The sequence below is a fragment of the Staurois parvus genome, unplaced genomic scaffold, assembly GCF_062004578.1.
Source record: "Staurois parvus isolate SC_StPar_1 unplaced genomic scaffold, SC_StPar_1.0 ptg000320l, whole genome shotgun sequence".
Taxonomy (NCBI): Eukaryota; Metazoa; Chordata; class Amphibia; order Anura; family Ranidae; genus Staurois; species Staurois parvus.
Genome location: NW_028318116.1, coordinates 1,565,205 through 1,586,275, shown reverse-complemented (window position 1 = coordinate 1,586,275; position 21,071 = coordinate 1,565,205). Strand labels below are relative to the sequence as shown.

The window sequence follows — 21,071 nt, the reverse complement described above, 5'->3', positions numbered from 1 at the left end:
GCGTGCAATGGGCGAGTGACATTCCACCCAGCAGAATTACATCTTTGCTCGACCCCCTATGCAAGCATTAAACCGTTATGTGGCAAGCCAGAATCCTGACTGAATAAAAAGAAATTGCTAGAAAAAAACAAAAGTAGTTTAATAATTAACCCTATTTTTTTTTTATTTTAGTTATAGAAATCCAGCCTTACATAATAATATGTATAGTCTACTTCCTTTAAAATTCTCCTTTTTTCCCCTCATCCAGTCCCCGTACTGCAGCCCAACCCTTCTTGTTTGCAGGTATCTCCTTTAGCTAGCTGGCTGCTAAGGAGAAACCATGTGTGCACACCCTGCAGGGGCTGTATGCATCCATTCAAACACAAAGAGCCCAGCAAGCCATGCTTAGCTCCCTTCTCCTAGACAGCCGCAGGAGCCAAATCGTTTCACCTACTCTCATTGTTTCCTCTTCAACCCAGAAGTTCAGAGAACAATGCAGCTTGTGCTGGAACCAACAACATTGACAAGTTAAGTAATTTTTGGGGGGACAGGGTTGTAAATGTACTGCAGTCTATTTAATGCTGTGAATGCATTAAGGTTAAAAAATGCTAAGGGATTATAACTACTTTAAAGAAGTATCACCACAAATTGAAAATCATTGTCAAACACCACAGAGAACCAAGTGCATGTAAAAAAAAAACAAAAAACAGCATTTTATTTCTGTTTGTGCTGGCTGTTCCTATGGGGAGCAAAAATACAGCCATGTAGCCATTTCCCCCAAATGCGTTTGTGTACAGTAAAGGTGGTATTAATGCATGCAGCTCCCCAGCAGGAGTGCTACTGAGGGACAGTAAGTATGTGCACTTTTGCATTCATTTTCAGCTCTGATGTAGCAAAGAAAGAGAAGCTTTGATGCCACTAGTGCAGATCCCACCAACATAAAATGAGCACAGTTAAAGCGACTTGTAAGCACTGCCCAGTAGCTGTGGTTGCAGCTGGCCTTATGAATAAGGGGGCTGGAGCAGGAGGCACCTGACACACTGAAAGACGCAGATTGAGCTATGTTCCAACTGTTCTGTCTCTCCACAGCATCACATGCAGAAAGGAAGCTATAGAAAATGAAGGCAACCAATTGTAGACTTACTTGTATGAATAGCCTGCCCATCACCAAGCAGGGTGAAAGCAGGCAGCGTGAAGATAAGGGGATGGGGCAGGAGGTGGTTCTAGGAGGGAAAACTCAGAGCAGATCTCCAGAAAGCACACGTGTGACCCAGCTGGCCAGTCAGTTGGTCAGGTCGCCCATTGAGGGATCCAAAGCTTTGGTAGACCACTGTTTGCCAAATGCCTTTCCGAATGGGAGCAAGTTCAGAATGCGTTTGCAAAGTATCAAAGGGTGTTTCCAATTCCCAGGTAGTTCCAGGTGATTGGCCCAAATGGCCTACTCACAGAGTAAGTCTTCAGAGACAGGGCAAGCGCTATGGCAATGCCAATGGCTCTGAACCTATAAAGTGCTCTGTGGCTAACTTGTTACCAGAATGAGGTCTGGAAAGCTCCTTCCATAGAACCCACTGCCCAAGGGTCATTACCAGGCTAGTCCCGAAACGTCCAGTTGTTTGGGATCCAAGAGTGACATTCCAAAAACTAGGCTAAGGATGGAGGAACCAGACAGCTGCAATGAGGAAAACAGTTCTAGCAGTAATATAAGGACTTGACTGAAAAAAAAATCTTGAACAGAAAAAAAATTATACTAGCAAAATTAGGTTAGACTTCTCCCATCAGAGCTGAAGAAAAGTCCATCCTCCTAGGACACTAACAAAAAAATGAGGCATGCAGGTAGTAGGAGGGGTTACCTTAGGCAGGTTTTTTTTTTGTTTGTTTGTTTTCAGTTCTTCTGTAGGCGGCATTGTATACCCACTTAAAGACCCAGCCTTTTCTGACACTTTCGGTTTACATTTAAACAGTATTTTTGCTAGAAAATTTTTTTATGTCACATGATATTTGCGCAGTGGTTTTTCAAACGTAATTTTTTGAGAAAAAAAATACACTTTCATGAATTTGAATGCATACAAACACAATATAATATGCAATTTTTGTAAAATATAAAAGAATGGTGTTATGCCGAGTAAACAGATACCAAACATATCACGCAGTGAAGTTGCGCACGCTTGTGAAATGGTGCCCAAATATGGTATTTAAAAATCTCCATAAGCATCACTTTATAAGCCTTTACAAGTTACCAGTTTGGAGTTATAGAGGAGGTCTGGTGCTGTCTGACGCTCACAGCAATACCTCACATGTGTGGTGCGGCTGCCGTTTACATATGCGCATGGGACCAACATGTGTTTGCTTTTGCACATGAGTGTGGTGGGGCAGGGGCACTTTCAATTTTTTATTATTATATTATTTATTTTTTACACTGTTTCTTTAGTTTTATTTTTTCATCACTTTTATTGCTCTCACAAGGAATTAAAACAGCAATAGGCAGCGACAGGTACTCTTTATGGACCTCTGCCATAAAAGTTTCTGATCACACCAAGATCGGTGTGATCAAATGCTCTTAAGATTTAAAAATGATGATTACTTCCGGGGAAACTGGAAGTGACAATAGTACTTGCCTTTTCTGGTTTCCTGTATCATACAGCTCATAGGAGACCTTTCAGTCCTCCATGGGCTCTATGGTAAGCAATACAACGGCTAATTATCCGCTCGGATGGCTGTTACAAGAAAGCTAGCTGCAGACAGAAAAAACAAAAAATATACTACTGGTGTGTTCAGTTAAGCTTTGGCAATGAAATTTGGAAGCGCATTGGTTTCTATGCAGAGCTGCAACAGATTTTGCAAATTTCATTGCCAAAGCTTAACTGAACACACTGAGGTTAGAAGCTGACTGACTACCATGCACAACTGCACCAGATTCTGAGTGCACCAGTTTTAGTAAATCCCCCCATTGTCCCTAAAATTCCCACAAGTTCCCTTCTATTCACACTACAGGTTGTGTAAATTATTAATTGTGATGGTGTGGTATTTTCTTGAAGAAGTGAGTGGGGGGAGGGAGCGCTAAGACGCATCTACCCTGTGTGCGTTTGGGGATGGACCATCAGCAATGGGGGTTAGTAGAAGGTCCATGTGGAGGTGGTGTCCAAGTCCATCTGTAGTGGTGGGCTTATAGTAGTATGGACTTGTCCAAGGAGGCAGTCGGCTGTAAGAGCTTGTAGATACTCCTAATGCAGGTAGAGAAGAGAGACCGCAGCGCCACTCTAAGTGTAGACTGTTAAAATCAGGCAGATTGAATGGTAAAATTGCACTCACATAGGTAGGTAACAGTTAGGCATGTCAAGTAATGGAGGTTCAGTAGGAGCATGCTCACTCTTTCGTTGGCCTGACAAAGGAGCGAGCATGCGCTGAACGCGCGCCATCTTGAAAACCCAGTCCATGCGGTGACATCTCTGTGAGCCTCCCTGCGCCCCTCTGATACCCCCCGAGCCCTGGACAACACCAGAGTGGTGGGAAAACACCAACAGCGTGGCCAAAGGACCTGATGCTCCCACTGGACCCCTATTACTTGCAATGCCTACCTGTTACCTACCTATGTGAGTGCAATTTTACCATTACATCTGCCCGATTTTAACCGTCTACACTAAGAGTGGCGCTGCTGTCTCTTTTCTCTACCTGGTATTTTCTTGCATGCTTTTTAGAAGTAAGGTCAGCTGAAACATTTTTCTGTGCCTTTGACTGTTTCAAACCAGTCACAAGTTTGTGGAGCCCTGGAGGAAGCACAAGTGTATCTACCAAAGCACAGCAGAACTGCAGTTCATTTTCTCATGCAAGCATTTACTCACCGCCTCTTTGGGAGTTTTGGAGTTTTGTCATCCTTGCGCTTGCGGCCTCTCCTGTAAGAAGGCATGCAGGAAAAAGAAAATAAGCAGAATTACAAATTTAAAGAGACTTCAGGAAGCAGATAAACATAATTAAAGTCTTAACATCAAGAAAAGCATTTTAACCTCCCTGGAGGCACCACTGATGGGCACTAATAGGCGGCACTGATGGGCACCGATAGGCAGCACTGTTAGGCAGCACTAATGAGGTGGCACGAATAGGCGGCACGGATAGTCAGCACTAATGAGGTTTCACGGATAGGCGGCATTGATAGGTGGCACTGATAGACAGCACTGATAGGTGGCACTGACTGGCATCACTGCTGGGAACTGACTGGCAGCACTGCTGGGCTGCACTGATAGGCACTGGTGGGTGGCACTGCTGGGCACAGGTAGGTGGCACTTCTGAGCACAGGTGTGTGGCACAGGTGGGTGCACTGCTGGGCACAGGTGGGCGCACTGCTGGGCACAGGTGGGCGCACTGCTGGGCACAGGTGGGCGGAACTGGTGGGTGGCACTGCTGGGCACCGATCATCAGGGCAATGATCATCAGTGCCCTGATGATCGGTGCCGATCCCTGCTCTGACAACTGCCGGTTCTCGGCAGCACTTTCCTCACGCTTTCACAGCGTGAGGAAAGTGCAGCCGAGAACCGGCAATTGCATTTCCCGGTGATCAGCGTGTCATTGGTCACATAGGTAAAAGGCCGCTGTGATTGGCCTTTTACCACATCACGTGATCAGCTGTGTCCGTAGGACACAGCGATCACGGAGATCGCCGGGGCAGTGCAGGAGAGCGCATTCTGGGAGGACGTCATATGACGCCCTCCCAGAACTGGCCGGCCGCAGTGTAGCCGTCATTTGGATATCTGCGGTCGGCAGGTGGTTAAAGGACACGTTCATCTTTGAAACATGTTACATGTTCTACCCATGTTTAGGTGGACTTTGAAACACTCACTTTCTAGGTGCTTCTGGGCCTGGAGCTGGATTCTCCTCCTTCACTTCCATCTTCACTTCCACAGTACCCGACTCTTTCCTGCTGCGTGGACCTCTGCGCCTAGTTCCTCCAGATGACCTATAAGAGAATACGTAAAATGTTACTAGGAGAGCCAGAAAGAAACAAAGGAGCCAAAGAGAATGCATGGTATACAATCATCTGTAACTTTTCTGCTTCAGGTCACTTTTGAAAGGTTCTGGTGCAATCACTGACACAATTCATTCAGTCCTGTGCATTCGTTTTTGGCACTGGGAGTACGACGCTGATAATTCAGCACCAAAAAAGAAAAAAATGGTAAAGTCTGTCTCAAAATGTTCCTAAACTCTGCCGTACCTCTAGTCACTAGTCTGACCCCAACAGTTAAAAAATATTTTTTTAGAATCAAACTGAACCTTAACACATAATGAGGAACTTGGGACAGGAAAGCTTTCAATTAAATATTTTCTTCAATGTCTACAAATGTTTGCAATGCCTCTGCAAGCCCAGATATTTCCTTGTTAATAACAGTAGTGACGTCAACATTGCTCTGCACATAGTCTGTGCAGAGAGCAGCGTTAACAAAGGACCCAGCAGGCCTACCATCTACAGACCAGTCACTCTGTGTATGGAGAGAGCAGCAGTGACTAGTCTTTATTAAAGGCAGCTGTTGTGTAAAGGCAAGGTTTAGTAGTTGTTTAATTCAGCACAGTGGCTAAATGGTTAGCACTTCCGCCTGGCAGTACTAGGGTTGCTGGTTCAAATCCCGACCATGGCACCACCTGCCTGGAGTTTACATGTTCTCCCTGTGCCTGTGTGGGTTTCCTCCGGGTACTCCGGTTTCCTCCCACACTCCAAAGACATGCTGGTAGGTTAATTGGCTCCTGTCTAAATTGGCCCTAATATGTGTATGTATGAATGTGAGTTAGGGACCTTAGATTGTACACCCCTTGAGGGTTAGGGACTGATGTGAATGTACAATATATATATGTAAAGCGCTGTGTAAATTGACGGCGCTATATAAGTACCTGAAATAAATAAATAAATAAATAATGCTGGATTACTACAGGAAAAAAGGAAAAGAGAACAAGAATACACATGCCTTTTGTATTTAAGCAATATTTATGTAGACTGGCATTGTAAGCACCCCTGACAGTGTTAAAGGGGAATTAAATGCTCCCATTCTTTACATCCATGGAAGGAATCATCTTGCTACTGTTGATCTGCAGTTGCCATGGTGCTACATATGTGATCAGTTCTTATACCAATTCTTTGATAGCATGACAGTTCAGTGAGAAAAAAAAAGTTGTTATGACAGTTATCATTCATGGCATGCATAGAATGTAATGGTTTTGGAAAACAATTAAATTGATACATTTAGCTCCACTTTAAATGGTTTGGATCAACCCTCTAACTGCTACTTTGGACAGTTTAGTCTGTTAAAAGAAGTTACAAAATAACTTTAGTCATAGAATTGAAGTGTAGAATAGAAGTGTTACTAAACCCAGTAAAAATCAGGCTGTATATGCAGTAAAGCATGCTTGTTATACTCTCTGTGGAACCTAAGGGGTTAATCCTCTGCATTGAATAAAAAGGTGGTTTGATCCTGACTCTGATCCTCCCTTTCTTCCAGTGCCCCCCTTTTATCTCCTGATAAGACATATTGTGTGGAGACACTCTGCACATGCTCAGTTGGGTGTGTATTGCTAGAGATTTATTTTTTTTTTCTTGGGAGAGTGCATGTGATCAGCACAGGGCCAATCAGCACTGTCCAGACAGCGGTCAGGGGTTCTGCATCCTCCTACAGCAGAAAGAAAACTCCTTCTACAAGCTTTAACCAGTGCTCTGCTGGACACTGATAGAAGTCACAAGACTGCTCTAACTGCTGATGAGTAAAGGTATTTAGCAGTTTCTATTTATTAAAATAATTGCATTTCCATGTTCTGTGTACTATAAGAGACCAGTTGTAGTGAATGCAAGATCCAGGGTTTAGTAACACTAATGCAGGCCATAGATGGGGAGAAAAACGGCAGATTTTCGGCCGATTAACGAACTATCGGTCGGTCTAAAAAACTTACCTGACCACCAATTATTACGAAAATCGGCCGATTAATGAGTAACCTATAACGGGAAATGATGTCATTTTGTGGCCTTTGTGATCCTTTTTCGGAAAACGATCGTTCGTTTTTGACCATCAATGAGGATAAAGTCGGGCGTTTTTCGAAAATTTTCCAACATCACCGATAATCTGAAAGTCCAAAATACACGAAAAACGGCCGACAAAATCGTCCACTAACGATAAGATAATCGGCCGGTTTTATTTTCGGACGAAAAATCGGCCGTTTTTCTCCCCATCTATGGCCTGCATAAGTCCTGCTAGATCCAGTAATAGACTGTCTTACCCTGCTCTGCACATGCTCAGTTGCCCTCTACTTTTAAGCACTGTGCCGAAATTGAAGAGACTGATTTACTAACAGCCTAAAGATTCACTGCTGTTCTGGGGCTCTGGGCTGCAGAAAAATGTCATCCTCCAGCAAGAAGAAATAGGAGCAATGCTGGAGGCAATTTAAAGCACACGCTCATTTTGTAAGCATCATTATTAATGTGGAATGTATGTTCAATGCTAAAGAACATTTTGTATGGGTAAAGTTCCAATTTAATTAAGAATGCTTATTATTTCAGCTGCTTATTTCATTGCCCCCCCCTCAGGGGATTAGAATAGTAGCAGGACAATTAGTATTTTCAGATGGAGGTGAACAACAACAGTCTGTGTTTGTCTACCAAAATAGTTTAATTAATCAGAGGGCTGCATATCACTGAACACCTGTCCCATTAGAGGTTACCGCTTGATTAAAATTGTGGAAATGTTTTCTGCTTCCTCCATCCCGGTCTGTCAATCAGCCAGAATGTCCTGCCCAGAATCCCTACGTCTACCAGCACCAATGATCCATACGTTTTCTTTTATGTTCTTAAGATCAATAAGATTTTTTACTATGTTCCAGAGACGCCATTACATTTAGTTGGAGTTCCTAGGCTGAACTGATCCCTTCTGACACTTTTTTCCATATTGCCAACCAATGGATTTCCAATGGGGGGCTGTGACGTCTAAAAGATGTTCAGCAACGCTATGTGACCACAGAAAGTGGAAAGCGTACCTTTACGCTTTCTGGAGAAACTCTATAAAGAGAACCTGTCAGGATAATATGCCAGCTGCCAATGTCAACTTGTATATGAACATGCAGCATCCTGGCTTCAATACCTAGTGAGTCCTTGACATGGAACAAGCAGCCAAGAAAGCCTACAATGCCAATCTACATATTTGATCCATGTGTCACTACAACTGAAGCCAGGACAAAGTTCCCTTCATGTAAAAGGCGAACACATGAGCACTGTACCTGTTCATCTGGGGTCTGTAACTCTTGTCTCTGGGGTCATCTTTATAAATTTCTTCCTCGCTAAAGATATCCTCATCATCATCTTCATCCTCACTGAGGAAAGGGAGGAGGAGCAAAGGAGAGAAAATAAACAAGCACAGTGAAAGGGGCGGAAAGGACCAAAAAGGCCTTGTCATTTTAGAGATCAATTTATAATATGCCTGGCACTGAATATTCAAAAAGGGAACCTGTCCCTTCAACTATTCAGAAGCATCTTCAGTTTACTAAAATCTTTATTATATTTTTATTTTCCAAGTGTTTCTAGTGTTTTTTCATTAAAGGGAAAGAAAGATTGTCACCACTCTGCACATAGTAGGTTAAACATACATAGTGACTGGCCACTCAGACCACCAGTGCAGCCACACAGGGAGAAAATCCACAACCCTGTGAATGCTCTAATTTATGGTTGAATAGAAAGGCGGGGGGAGCAAAGAACAGATTATGTGCTTCTGGGGAGTTGCAAATTAAGTGAACCTGTACCTCTTCTCAGTACACAGTAAATAAGAAAGACAATAGAATATACAGGTGAAACTCGAAAAATTAGAATATCGTGCAAAAGTTCAATTATTTCAGTAATGCAACTTAAACATGAAACTAATATATGAGATAGACTGATTACATGCAAAGCAAGATAGTTCAAGCCATGATTTGTCATAATTGTGATAATTATGGATTACAGCTCATGAAAACCTCAAATCCACAATCTCAGAAAATTAGAATATTACATGCAATCAATAAAACAAGGATTGTACATAGAACAATATCAGACCTCTGAAAAGTATAAGCATGCATATGTATTAGTACTTGGTTTGGGCCCCTTTTGCAGCAATTACTGCCTCAATGCGGCGTGGCATGGAAGCTATCAGCCTGTGGCACTGCTGAGGTGTTATGGAAGACCAGGATGCTTCAATAGCGGCCTTCAGCTCTTCTGCATTGTTTGGTCTCATGTCTCTCATCTTTCTCTTGGCAATGCCCCATTGATTCTCTATGGGGTTCAGGTCAGGCGAGTTTGCTGGCCAATCAAGCACAGTAATCCCACAGTCACTGAACCAGGTTTTGGTGCTTTTGGCAGTGTGGGCAGGTGCCAAGTCCTGCTGGAAAATGAAGTCAGCATCCCCATAAAGCTCGTCTGCGGAAGGAAGCATTAAGTGCTCCAAAATCTCCTGGTAGACGGCTGCGTTGACCCTGGACTTAATAAAGCACAGTGGACCAACACCAGCAGATGACATGGCTCCCCAAATCAACACAGACTGTGGAAACTTCACACTGGACTTCAAGCATCTTGCAGTGTGTGCCTCTCCATTCTTCCTCCATACTCTGGGTCCTTGGTTTCCAAATGAGATGCAAAAGTTGCTCTCATCAGAAAAGAGGACTTTGGACCACTGAGCACCAGACCAGGTCTGTTTTTCTTTAGCCCAGGTAAGACGCTTCTGACGTTTGTTGTTCAGGAGCGGCTTGACAAGAGGAATACGACATTTGAAGCCCATGTCCAGGATCCGTCTGTGTGTGATGGCTCTTGACGCACTGACTCCAGCCTCAGTCCACTCCTTGTGAAAGTCCCCAACACTTTTGAATGGCCTTTTCCTGACAATCCTCTCCAGGCTGCGGTCGTCCCTGCTGCTTGTGCACCTTTTTCTTCCACACTTTTCCCTTCCACATAACTTTCTATTAATGTGCTTTGATACAGCACTTTGGGAACATCCAACTTCTTTTGCAATTACCTTTTGAGGCTTCTCCTCCTTATGGAGGGTGTCAATGATGGTTTTCTGCACAGCTGTCAGGTCAGCAGTCTTTCCCATGATTGTGATTCCTACTGAACCAGACTGAGAGACCATTTAAAGGCTCAGGAACCCTTTGCAGGTGTTATGGCTTAATTAGCTGATTAGAGTGGGACACTTTGAGCCTAGAATATTGCATCTTTTCACAATATTCTAATTTTCTGAGATTGTGGATTTGGGGTTTTCATGAGCTGTAAGCCATAATCATCACAATTATGACAAATCACGGATTGAACTATCTTGCTTTGCATGTAATGAGTCTATTTAATATATTAGTTTCACCTTTTAAGTTGCATTACTGAAATAAATGAACTTTTGCACGATATTCAGATTTTTTGAGTTTCACCTGTATATATCCTGCATTGTATAAAATGATGTCAAAGTGCAGCTGTCAAGTATGGAGGAAGCCTGCTGGAACAAGGTATAAGGTAAGCATTATAGCCTATACCACTACCCCTGTACATATTGAGCATTTAATCTTTGTAGTGCGGGGGGGGGGGTCCACCTGAAAGGGCACATTTTTCTTGTGCCCAGAGTAGGATGTTAAAGTAGAACTCCACCAAATTTATTTTTAACCCTTTGGTGCTGAGCGCACGCAAATATGCGGCCTCTCGGCGTCTGGGCTTTGATGCCGAGCGGCCGCATATTTGCATGCAATTAGAAAATACATATGTGCTGAGAGCGTGTGCCCTGCGCGCTCCCATCACATATGTCCGCGACTCACTGAAAGGTCCCGATCTCCCCTTTCGATCGGGACCTTTTCCAATCATGTGACCACCGTGACGGCGAACCACGGCAGTCACATGACCCTAAAACCCCGCCCGTCTCCCGACTTCTGAAACTCTTAAAAGACCGGGAGGTGCCGGCGCTAAGAGGTTAAAGTAGTATTCCGGGATAAACCTAACTAATCTTAAAAATGTTCCCTCTCCCCTCCTAACACCTATGCTGATTAAACTATGTAAGAAAAATTTATATACATATCTAATTTTCAGAATGCTCCAGTCATGTGATCCCATGTCAGCCAGCAGCGGCTACAAGGGAGAGGAAAGAGCACTGAACAATGGCTGGCAATATCTGAGAGCACTGATGTCATCCATAAGCTTTCTCTGGCCCATCCATTGTCAGCACTCCTTCCTTTCCCCTGCAGCTGCTGCTGGCTGAAAGAAGCCAAGTCATGTGGCCGGACCAGAGCGGCCTGAAAATAGTTATTTATCCATCTTTCTCAGAGAAAGGAAGAAGTAACCGCTTGCCGACACAGTGCATGAATATGTGGATGAACGTGACCTCAGCTAGTGCTGCTCCAGCCAGAATCTCTGACATGTGTCACCTCACACACACTGGGGATGGTAACAGAGCAGGCCACACTCATCCACATATTCATGCACTGGGTCGGTGAGCGGTTCTTCTTCCTTTCTCCGATGATGCTTCTAAACCCCTGAATGGTGCAGAGGCGCCTGCCCCCTTCACTGCAACCGGTGGGAGATCCTTATCTCAGCTTAGAGAGGCACTGCAAGTTCTACCTATATACATCTTTCTTACACAGGTTAGCTAGTATACGTGCTAGGAGGTTTATCCTGGAATTCGATTTTAAGTTTTGGGAGGAGTTAAAACCTCTCTGGGGTTTTTATTGCTGTCTAGGTTCCAAATGGGAAGTTTAGCTCGCTCTTTCTGCCCTAGTGACCACTATCTATCACAAAGAGGAAGACAGAGAGAGCAGGGTAGTCTAAAATGTTACAGATGTCACCGGAATACAGGTACAGGGAAAATCACTTAAGGCAGTCACCTGTTCTGGTGACAGCTGTCAAAGGTGCTATATCCCCTCACTTTTTGGAGATTTCTCTTCTTCTGTTCTCTGAGACAAGAAGTGTCATAAAGTGTTATAAGTGACAGAGTGCCAAAGGAGCAAATCAGCAGGAAGGTCAGGTATAATTAAACTGCTTTTTAGTTGGAAGGATCAGGTATATATATATTTAATGGAGAATCACCATATTGATCTATTCATTTGTCACTTTGTTGTATTTCAAGACTTTATCTAAGGCAGTATTTCTTAATATTTTTTCAGTCAAGGCACCCTTTAAAGTTACGGACAGTCCTGAGGCACCCTCTAAAATTATGGACAGTCTTAAGGCACCCTTTAAAATTATAGACAGTCTTGAGGCACCACATTCTAAAATGTGAAAAACTATTCTAATAGCTTTATATAACGCAGCAACATCCACACATGTATGACACCCAACATTAGAGATGATTTATTCTTCCAAAGCAAATACACTTTTGCACACTGGTACTGACTAGTATTCCCATGTTTCTCTTCTCCCTCAGTTTTTCTCCATCACTGAGCTAATGTGACCCCAGCATTGATATGGAAGGGGAGGGTCAAACTAGGGTGCTGTGCAGGCAGTTGACATCCTCCTTATCAAATGACGATGTCATTGGTTGTCGGGACACCGGTGGCTAGAAGGCAGTGATGATGCACAATGGAAACCTGTGGCTTTGTGTAACTAAAAGGCAGGCTTGTTCCACCCACTGGCTTGTATACAAGTTTTGGGCAATTTTTAGACATTTTGCCAAGGCACCCTTGAAGAAACCTCAAGGCACCCCAGGGTGCCTGGGCATCCTGGTTGAGAAAGGCTGATCTAAGGTGTCCCTAGTGTTTGGTGAGCACCTGTGTCCTGAACACCAAAGTTTTTTTCAGATCCATCTTCACTTCCAAACCTAATTTAGCAATAAACATCTGAAAGATGCTCTAATATGTTTTAGGCTAGGTCAGGGGTAGGCAACCTGCGGCTCTCCAGCTGTTGCAGGACTACAAGTTCCATCATGCCTGTGCAAGTCACAGCTGTAACTGTCAGTTTTGCAATGCCTCATGGGAAATGTAGTTCCACAACAGCTGGAGAGCCGCAGATTGCCTACCCCTGGGCTAGGTGAACATCTCTGCGGGTGGTTCCCACTGCGGATTCTCACCAGTTCCCACAGCCACCCACACGGAAAAACGCTAGATGGGCATGGATGTCAACAATCCTAATGGCACACCGCACACACTAGAAATCGATCCCACGCTGGGAACTGCAGTGCACTTGCGGTTCCCATGTGGGCTGCGATCTCTAAAAAGCTGCAGGGACCTTTTCCCTGTGTTTCAAGAGGCACGGCAGTCCATTCAAATGAATGGGCTGCCGTGCCCATGCAAACTGTTGCTTGCAGAGCCGCATATAGTTACATAGTTAGTCTGGCTGAAAAAAGACAAAAGTCCATCCAGTTCAACCATTAAAAAAAAAAAAAGTTATAATCCTATACCCACAGTTGATCCAGAGCAAGGCAAAAAACCCAGCAAAGCATGATCCAACTTGTTCCTGCAGGGGAAAAAATTCCTTCCTGATCCCCCGAGAGGCAATCGGATATTCCCTGAATAAACTTTACCTATAAATGTTAGTATCCAGTTATATTCTGTGTATCTAAGAAACAATCCAGGACTTTTTTTTAAAGCAATCCACGGAGAGAATCAACTCTTGAGGGAGTCTATTTCACATTTTCACAGCTCTCACTGTGAACCTAGCCTTAACTGAAGTAATGAATGGGACATACCATACCTTTCTAACTGAGGAGGTCTGTATGTCTCATCAGTGGGGTCATCCTTGAATGGAACGTCTTCCTCACTTATTAAAACGTCTTCCTCCTGGTCTTCTGTCTCACTGGGAGGTACAGAAGAAAGGTCAGGGAGGTGAATGATGAGGAATGTGACATGATTGTACAATTTTACATAAAAATAATCCCAATTCTGTGCTCATATCCTTCTCTAAATTTATCCCCAAAAAAGAAAAAACACTATCAAAAAGCTGCTGTGTTTGTGAATTAAATAAATGCAAACAAACTATGTGAGAGCATTACTTCCCACATATGTGATCTAAAGCCTAGCACACACGATTAGAAAATTGTATGAAAAATACCGCTTTTGCGATCGTACAATAATCTAATTGTTCATACACAGCTTTCATCCAAAATTATTTGAAGGGACAAGCATGAAAATTGTAACAGATCTTACAAATTTTCGTTTAGTCAGTACAGTTTTTGTCCAAAAATACAATACAAATACATTACACTTCAGAAATGTTATTCTGTCGTACAAGAATTTACGTAACTTTAGTAACCCCTTCACTTTTGATATGAGACTAACATGCAAACAAAAAACAGACAGTTACTTGTCCAATATTCTCATCATATGTACGGGGCTTTAGATGTTCCCCGTGTCATAATGTTCCTCCTTGCTCCTCTGCAAACAATCTATTCCCATTATTTCACAGATCTCCAAAGCTGCAGACTGCATGAGTACACGTAGATGCAGCGTGATGATGTCACTGACCCCCTCCACTTAGTGTTTCCTTATTAGAGACTTTCTCAAGAGTGTGCATTAGACCTTCTACCTATGCAGAGGTCCTTATCACCTAGTAAGTGCCTGGCCGCAGGGGAACACAGTGAAAAGTTGCTATGCATCAAACGCTAGACTTTTTTGTTTATAATAATTGCATCCACTGAATCTCTGTATATTGATATGCTGAAATTCAGTGTATGGACTGGAATAGCCTTTGAATTTGTCTATGTTAGGTTATGTAGGATTTAATAAAGTTGGCTGCTATGTGCAATGTACCTTTTTCCTGATATTGTTAATTATGTGGCGGTGTCTTGCATGGGAAGGAATCACATTCCTGGTACATATGAATGGTCAAGTTGGTGACAAACACACAGTGGGTCCAACCAAAAAAAGAGCAGTAAGACCTATCTAGTAATAGAAGTAATAGAAGCTCCATCCTTTGTAGTGAGCACAAATCCATGTGGGCTCACCTGGAAGTGGTTCCCTGTTTTTTTCTGTTACTAAATGGCACTAGCACCTGTTCACTCATCTTTTGTATTTCAAGCAACTATCATTTGAATGGGACTTACTGATACATAGGACATTATTTGTATTTACTGGTGGTGTTCATTTTTTGCATTTTCACATGTGGCAAACGGTTTAACAATTTTGATTCACATTTTTTGGCAGTGCAGTCTATACACTTTAATAAATCATTAGAGACATCCCTTTTATCGCTGGATCTGCACACACACAAAAACTTTGTAAACCCAACTTGCACAAAAGAAACCACAGGGGATTACATTCAATACCTGGAATGACAGGCCTACTTCAGGAGCCTGATTTCTCACCTCATGTCAGCTGTGTACGATGAAGGTCCCTCATCTATCTCTGTAAAACACAAAACAAGAATCATGAACTCACAAGTATTCCTTCATACAGCAAACCACAGTATAGTGTATATTTCACAAACTATAATGATTGTTAGATTTACACATGAAAGTGATCAATCTAATTTAAATAAATCTATCAGTGTGCTTACATATATATTTTGTTAACAGAACTTTGATTTTGTGCATAGTTTGTAAAATATATATATATTTTTTTTATTATTACAGGTACTTATATAGCACTGTCAATTTACTCAGCGTTTTACATATGTACATTCACATCAGTTCCTAACCCTCAAGGGACGTACAATCTAAGGTCCTTAACTTACATTCATACATACACATACTAGGGCCAATTTAGACAGGAACCAATTAACCTACCAGCATGTGTGAGTGTGTGAGGAAACCAGAGTACCTGGAAGAAACCCACACAGGCACAGGGAGAACATGCAAACTCCAGGCAGGTGGTGCCGTGGTTGGGATTGGAACCAATGACCCCAGAACTGCCAGGCGGAAGTGCTAACTATTTAGCCACTGTGCTGCCCCTGTGTGTGTATATGTAACAGGTAACTCCTGCTGTGTTGCAGATCTTATCTGTTGGGAGATCTAATTAACAATGGGCTCCCATTATTCCATCCATATAAAACATCCAAAAACAAATGAGAATGAGATCTCCAAGTTGCAAACATTTTCTCTTTATTTCAAGTGTATCTTCATACAAAAATTAGCGTGACTGCGCAGTTTCAAGCATAACACTGATCTTCATCAATTGTAGCTTGATGTGCAGTAAGCCCTGTTATAAATGCAGCACACACCTGGAATGCTTTATATTCAAATATTAGCTCTGGTGTCCCCTGTAGTGCAAACCTTTCTAATGAAAAAGAAATCAAATTGCAGCGCTAATCAAAAACATAAAAAACAAAGTCCAATCAATTAAAAAAAATTCCAGTTTAAAATGTTCCAAGTGAAGTTGCCACGATCCACAATCACCAGAACACTGAATGGTTCAGCCTCTTACCAGAAATTCTGACCAAAGCACACCGGTCAATATAGGCAACTCAAATGGGGGATGAATATTTGCAGATCATGGAACTGGCAATCCTCATCAAGATAGATTTCAATCTTCCTCTCAAAAGATCTAAAAAGGTCCTGTCTTTTAGATGGACTACTGACACCGCCTGCTGTCCATGGTGACCATCATCTGGCACTCCATGTCCTTGTCCCTGTTCACATGCCAACATCACACCACTACTGTCGCACATTCAGTGCCATGTGTGTGGAGGAGGGGGTCTCACTACTGCCAGTATGGGGACTGGTGTAGCGGTAAAATTAGTAGCCCATGAAGATGTCTATTCCCTGAAGCAACTGCGCATGTTCAGAAGACAGGACCTTTTTAGATCTTTTGAGAGGAAGATTGAAATCTATCTTGATGAGGATTGCCAGTTCCATGATCTGCACATATTCATCCCCCATTTGAGTTGCGTAAATTGACCGGTGTGTTTCGGTCAGAATTTCTAGTAAGAGGCTGAACCATTCGAGTGTTCTGGTGATGGTGGATCATGGGAACTTCACTTGGGACATTTTAAACTGGAATTATATTGATTAATTGGACTTAATGTTTTTGATTAGCGCTGCAATTTGATTTATTTTTTATTATGTATATTGCCTGATATGCGAACTGCTTTTCTCTGATTTTTATTTCATGTTCTGTAGTTACATGATTAGTGTATTTACCCAAGCGCAGGTTAATTGATTTTAAACTTTTCTAATGGTTGAAGAAAAGAATGGAATATACAGTGGGTATAGAAAAGAATCATCCAGCCTGAAATTAAGACAGACGCTTTGTGTTTTATCCAGCTGTATTTACTTTTGCAACTTATACCATCCAAGTGAAAAAGATATAATACCAACATTTCACAAAAAATATTCAAAAACAGAATCACCGAGTTGGAAAAAGGATCACCCTCCTCCAAAAAAATGACTTGTAAACTCAATCAGATGTAGCTAATCACCTCCTCCATGGCACAAAAATTTGACTTTCAACTGTGATCAGCTGTGGTCATTTTGATTAGCTCAACATGAAAAGAGCTTTCCTGGGAGTATTTCAGTTTCTGATAGTGCAACTGAAGCAAGCAAACTATGGGTGGCAAGGAAATGTCAAAAGATCTCCAGGATAAGGTTGTGGATAGACAAGTCAGGAGATAGATACAAAAACATTTAAAAGACTTTATCAATGCTTAGAAGCACAGTGAAGTCTATTATTAAGAAGTGGAAGGTATTTGGTACAACACAAACCCTCCCTGGGTCAGGATGAAAGAGCCAGGAGGAAAATGGTCAGAGAGGCTACCAAGAGGCCTACAGAAACTCTGAAGCAGTCGTAGGAATTTATGACATCCAGTGGTCATTGTGTGCACGTGACAACAATATCACAAATTCTCCACAAATGTGGCTTGTATGGGAGGGTTGCAAGAAACAAGTCACTCCTCAAGAAAGGCCACATGCAGTCATGACTGAGCTTTGCCTTTGAAGATTCTAAAGCTACATGGAATAAGGTTTTCTGGTCAGATGAGACTAAAATTGAATTATTTGGCCTCAACACCAAACGATATCCAATCCAGCTCAAAAGGAAATCCAATCCAGCTCACCATCCAAATATCACCATTCCTACAATAAAGCATGGAGCAGGGGGATATCTTGTTATGGGGGGTTTCTCTGCAGCAGGGACTGGAGCACTTGTCAGGATAGAAGGAAAAATGGATGGGGCAAAATACCGTCAAAATTCTTCTGCCCTCTGCCAGAAAATTGTCAATGGGAAGAAGGTTTACCTTCCAACATTATAATGAGCCAAAGCGCACAGTGGTGACAGGAGAAAAAGGTGAATGTCCTTGCATGGCCTAGTCAGAGCACAGACTTAAACCCCATTGAAAATCTGTGGAATGACTTGAAGACTGCAGTCCACAAATGGTCACCATCAGATTTAACAGAGCTTAAGCAGTCCTGCAAAGAATAGCGGGCAAATATTGCAAAGTCTAGATGCGCAAAGTTAGCAGAGACAAATCCCAACAGACAAAAGGCTGGAATTAAAGCAAAAGGGGATAAACAAAAATACTGATACAAGGGGTGATCCTTTTTCCAACTCCGTGATTTTGTTTTTGATTTTTTTTTTCTGACATGTTGGAGTTATATCTTTCACTTGGATGTTATAAGTTGCACTGAGTAAATACAACTGGATAAAACAAAAAGTGTCTGTCTTCATTTCAGGCTGCAAAGTAACAAACTTTTATTATTTTAAAGGGGAGGGGAGATTCTTTTCTATACCCACTGTACAGTATCGTTAAGGGACTAGGACCTTTATAACTATGCATTTGCAGATATTGAAATAAACATCTAGAGGTTTATGTTTGCATAACTTTCAGAACATTGCAAAAGCCAAAAAAACTAGGGTACACTATTGTACAAATGTCATCTCTATCATATAGTCAGGTCAGGCCTGCATCTTCCCACACCTCACTACTGGTCAGAGAGGCTGACACTATAGTTATGGGCCAGTCATCAAGAAGGTGGAAGAAGGGTGCCTGCTTTCTATAGATGCTGCCAGGACTGCAGTTAGAAATCATGGGGTCCCATCATAGAAGTCAGTTGTGCTGCAGTGGGACAAAAGGGGGATTAGTCCTAGTAATTACTAGGACTAATCCCCCTTTGGTCCCACTGCAGCACAACTGACTTCTATGACGGGGCCCCATGATTTTTAACTGCAGCACCCCCATCTACCCCGTTGCTCTGGGCACCAGAACAGGATTTGTACAGGCGAGCCACAGGTACTGACTAGTATTCCAATGTTCCTCTTCTCCCTCAGTTTCTCTATCACTCATCTAATGTGACCCTAGTGCTAAGAGTGGAGATGCAAATAAGAATGCTGTGCAGGTCCCCGATGTCCTCCTTATCAACCGATGATGCCATTGGTTGTTAGGACATTGGCAGCTAGCAGGATGTAATGGTGCACAATGAAAACATGTGGCTTTGTGTTATTAAAAGGCAGGTTTGATCCTCCCTTGTACACAATATCTGAGCAATTTATAGGCATTTTGCCAAGGCACCCCTGAAGAAATCTGAAGGCACCCTGGTTGAAAAAGGCTTTATCAGACCATTTCTAATGAATGTGATCACAGGCTCTATCGCAAGAATGTGTGACTGCTTGATTACAATTACACATCTAATAATGATACAGTATCCATTGTAATACCATGCAATGTTCCCTCTAAAACCCTACTGAATATTTCTTAATCTCTAAATTTATTCAAATCATTTTCTCAAAATAACTCCTTCACAAAAAGATTAGTTCAACCAGTACACATATTTTGCAACTTATGATGGGAGCTGGAACTCTACTGTAAATTACATTCTCTGGCCCAAAGTATGTGGACACCCCTCCAAATGATAACGCTCAGGTGTGCAGTATCTAGTTTAAGGTACCGTTAATGCGACAACACAAAAGACATTTTGTACAATAGTGCACTTCCAGCCATAACCCCTGGCGGCCCCTAAAGTGGGTATTAATGCCAGGAGGTGGAGATGGCTGTGATAGGTTGTCACAGAGGTCACATGCTGGTTCCTGATCACAGTGACCAGCAGCTGTCAGTGATAGCCCAACCAGTGTGCTGTTAGCGTTCTTATCACATACCTTTGGAAATGCATTGATGCATACAGTTGTGTTCAAAATAATAGCAGTGTGTTGAAAAAAGTGAATAAAGCTCAAAATCTTTCTAATAGCTTTTATTTCCATACACACAAATGCATTGGGAACACTACACATTCTATTCCAAATCAAAACATGAAGAAAAATATATCAAATTTGTGTTGTTCCTCTAAAAAAATTGAAGAAAAGTGATTAGACTGTTCAAAAAAATAGCAGTGTTTGTATTCTTCTTTACAAACTCAAACATTCACTATATAAACTGAAAAATGTTTGAAGATTTTGCTTTCCTTTGAATCACTTAATATTTAGTTGTATAAGCACTGTTTCAGGGAACTGCTGTACATTTGTGTTGCACGGAGTCAACCAACTTCTGGCACCTGTGAACAGGTATTCCAGCCCAGGATGATTGGACTACATTCCACAGTTCTTCTCTATTTCTTGGTTTTGCCTCAGAAACTGCATTTTTTATGTCACCCCACAAGTTTTCTATTGGATTAAGATCCGGGGATTGGGCTGGCCACTCCATGACGTCAATCTTGTTGGTCTGGAACCAAGATGTTGCACGTTTACTGGTGTGTTTAGGGTCGTTGTCTTGTTGGAACACCCATTTCAAGGGCATTTCCTCTTCAGCATAAGGCAGCATGACCACTTCAAGTATTCTGATGTATTCAAACTGATCCATGATCCCTGGTATGCGATAAATAAGCCCAACACTGTAGTATGAGAAACATCCCCATATCATGATGCTTGCGCAACCATGCTTCACTGTCTTCTCAGTGTACTGTGGCTTGAATTCAGTGTTTGGGGGTCGTCTGACAAACTGTCTCCGGCCACTAGACCCAAAAAGAACAATCTTACTTCCATCAGTCCACAAAATGTTGCGCCATTTCTCTCTAGGCCAGTCAATGTGCTCTTTGGCAAATTGTAACCTCTTCAGCACGTCTTTTTTTCAAAAGTGGGACTTTGCGGGGGCTTCTTGCAGATAGCTTAGCTTCACATAGGCGTCTTCTAATTGTAATAGTACTCACAGGTAATTTTAGACCTTCTTTGATCTTCCTGGAGCTGATTGTTGGCTGAGTCCTTGCCATTTTGGCTATTCTTCT

The 21,071-nt window shown here is 42.4% G+C and overlaps 1 protein-coding gene across 3 annotated transcripts in view; it reads right to left on the bottom strand.

The window, feature by feature from the left end:
- The window catches only part of ZFP91 (ZFP91 zinc finger protein, atypical E3 ubiquitin ligase), a 96,863-nt gene that overhangs the window by 26,958 nt on the left and 48,834 nt on the right, over positions 1–21,071 (bottom strand). Inside the window, exons 4-8 of one of the 3 annotated variants that reach the window (XM_089683690.1) lie at positions 15,234–15,273; positions 13,625–13,726; positions 8,221–8,313; positions 4,811–4,927; positions 3,819–3,869 (exon numbers count right to left, since the gene is read on the bottom strand). In XM_089683690.1, the coding sequence (XP_089539816.1) occupies positions 3,819–3,869; positions 4,811–4,927; positions 8,221–8,313; positions 13,625–13,726; positions 15,234–15,273 (403 nt within the window). The remainder of the gene's footprint in view (positions 1–3,818; positions 3,870–4,810; positions 4,928–8,220; positions 8,314–13,624; positions 13,727–15,233; positions 15,274–21,071) is intronic. The other 2 variants (XM_089683692.1, XM_089683691.1) reach the window with 2 other exon arrangements.